This window comes from Oryza glaberrima, chromosome 8 (genome assembly GCF_000147395.1).
Source record: "Oryza glaberrima chromosome 8, OglaRS2, whole genome shotgun sequence".
Lineage (NCBI taxonomy): Eukaryota > Viridiplantae > Streptophyta > Magnoliopsida > Poales > Poaceae > Oryza > Oryza glaberrima.
This window is the reverse complement of record NC_068333.1, coordinates 4,616,769-4,619,412: the sequence shown is the minus strand read 5'-3', so window position 1 is coordinate 4,619,412 and position 2,644 is coordinate 4,616,769. Positions and strand designations below refer to the sequence as shown.

Sequence of the window (2,644 nt, the reverse complement as noted above, 5' to 3'; positions counted from 1 at the left end):
TCCTAAAATATAACAACTTTCAGATAGACACCATCCCTCCATACGGCTAAAGAGATAACAAAGACCAACGAACCAATGCCCATTAACTATCGCAGAAGTACTACTCCCTCCGTCCAAAAAAAAAGACAAACCCTGGATTTGAAACTAGACATGATGGTAAGCTTTGTGGGCATGGTATTCAAAAGCGAAGTCTGATCAAACAACCAGATCATGAACACAATGCAAGCTAAGACTTGAACCCGTCGTAGTCATGGGCGAGGTCATCATCAGACTGATCGTAGCCGTCATATCTGTCATAACAGTAGTAATCATCATACTCGTCGACATAACCTTCAATGATGGAAGGAAGCTTGACCGTCTTGATCGCGGCGCACTTTGCTACCAGGGCGTCGTCGACGTCAAGATCGTAGCAGCTGCTTACGTCAAGTAGCTCAAGGTAAGGGCAGCCATCAACGATGGCTGTCAGCTCGTCGTTGTCGATGTCGAGGCCCTCCAGAACCAGGTGTTGCAGCTGGTGCAGCGTCGCGATCCCCAGCGGCTCATCATCATCGTAGCACACGGGTCGCAGAAGCAGATTCAGATCATGAGCTTGTGTGCTCAGCTCGAGGCGCTTCAGCCGCGGGCACGTTTCGCCGGTGATCTCATACAGCGCGTAAAAGACGGCATTCCCACAGGTGAGGGAGAGATCCTCTAGCAGCGGACACTTTCTGGTAAACTGGGTTAATGCTCCCCTGGAGATAGAGATACCGCTACCGCAGTAAAAAACAAGGGACAGCCGCTTCAGAGAGGGCGACCTGCAACGCAAGCAAAAGGTATGTCAAATTAATGCATGCGCAAGTTTTTTCAAATGATTGTGCCATTTCAGAGCAGGATTTCAGACCCAAAATTTCCAGAAAAACCTGAATTAATTCAGAGTTGGAGGAACAATGATGCAATGGAAGTAGTATATAAGTACCTGTCCCCTATATACTGAAGCAGCTTATCATTAACAAAGGTGTCCCCATCAAACTCCTCAAGGCGCCCGTCCGAGCGATCCACGGCAACCATTGCCATTGCGTACAGGAAATCTTTCAGCAAGATCGTCTCGTGGTGCACCATGTCCACGCATCGCCACATGTCACGCACCTTGGCAGCTTGGAGCCATGAGTGGCACACGAGGCCAGCGCCCATTAGGACCTCGACCGCGCCGAGCTTGGCGAAGACCACCGTGAGCGCGTCCAGCGGCAGCTCCGACCAGTCCCTCGTCTCCGCCGGCGGCGGCGGCGGCGGCGGCGGCGCGTCCATTGCACGGCGGCTATACCTGAAAGAAGGGCAATGTCTTGGCATTGATCAGGTTTGAGAAATGAGATTATGGCCAAGAGAGAACATATATACCTAGCTAAGCTTGCTTGGGCTCTTGGATCGGAGGCGCCAGGAACAATGGGATTTTGAGGCATATAGACGACATTTTATAGGGGAAAATATGGGATGAATCCCTTCGTTTTCCCCGGCGGCCAGTGACACAGTTCTCCGTTGTTAATTACTCCAATTCATGGCAGCAGATCAAGAGACGAAGGGTTCTGGCGCGTCGCGTCGCGTGCGATGACCTTTCGCGTTCTGGTCCACTACTGGCATTGTGTCACGGGAATTCGGGAAATAATCATGAGGCATGCCACCTATGGGCTCCAAATCAGCTAAAAACTAATTGATACAATAGTTAGCAATAAACATGTAATACATAATTAATGTATGGTCTCATCTATCATACACACATGCATCTTGAAGTCCATGCTATAGCTGGCTACAAATTTGTAGCCCGCTGCTCTTATCTCTCCTCTTTCATATCATTAAAATATGTTTATAGCCGGTTTATAGTCTACTGTTGTACCTGCTCTAAGAGCAAGTTTAATAGTATAGCCAACTACTAGCTCCAATTCGTTTATAATCAATTTAATAGCTCATTCATACAATAGTTACATACTAGACTATCAATAACTGGTCACACCTATCCTACACACACTGCGTCTTGGATTCGTACTACAGCTGGTTACAAATCTGTAGCTCGCTGCTCTTCTCTCTCCTCATTTATCTCCTTAAAATATATTTGCAGCTGGCTTATAGCCTGCTATTGGACCTGCTCTAAGAGCAAGTTTAAGTAGTAGATCTCACTGCTTACCATAAGTTAATGTTACAGCTAACTTGTATAAGAGCAGGTACAATAGCAGGCTGTTATAAGCCAGTTATTACCACATATCGAGAAGAAAAGAGAAAATAGAGAAGAAAGTGGGTTACAGATTTGTAGCTATTTGCAACACGGGCTACAAGACGTTATATGTGTATGAGAGGTGGGACCATGTATCAATAGTGTAGTATATTTTTATAGTTAACTATTATATGAATGTGCTATTAGATTAGCTATAGATAATTTGGAGCCAATAGTTGGCTATACTATTAAACTTGCTCTAATAGGTTAGCTATAAGGTTAACTTTAATTTTTCCGTTCTCTATCTTTCTCACTCTATGAATTTAATGCATATTTTTTGAAGCTTGTATGGAGCTGACTCTGGCATGAAAGCTAACACTACCCACTTTTCTTTGTCTCTCTCTTCCACATAAGCATATAGCTTGCTTATAGCCCATTATTATCCTTGCTCTAAGGGAGGCA

General features: G+C 45.5%; 1 protein-coding gene across 1 annotated transcript; it reads right to left on the bottom strand.

Moving 5' to 3' along the window:
- Positions 1–226: 226 nt before the first annotated feature.
- On the bottom strand, positions 227–1,284 carry LOC127782058 (putative F-box/LRR-repeat protein 9). Its single transcript, XM_052309125.1, has 2 exons — positions 956–1,284; positions 227–794 (listed from the first exon to the last, which is right to left on the bottom strand). Exons 1-2 carry the CDS (start codon positions 1,282–1,284, stop codon positions 227–229), a joined length of 897 nt encoding a protein of 298 aa, XP_052165085.1.
- Positions 1,285–2,644: the final 1,360 nt, after the last annotated feature.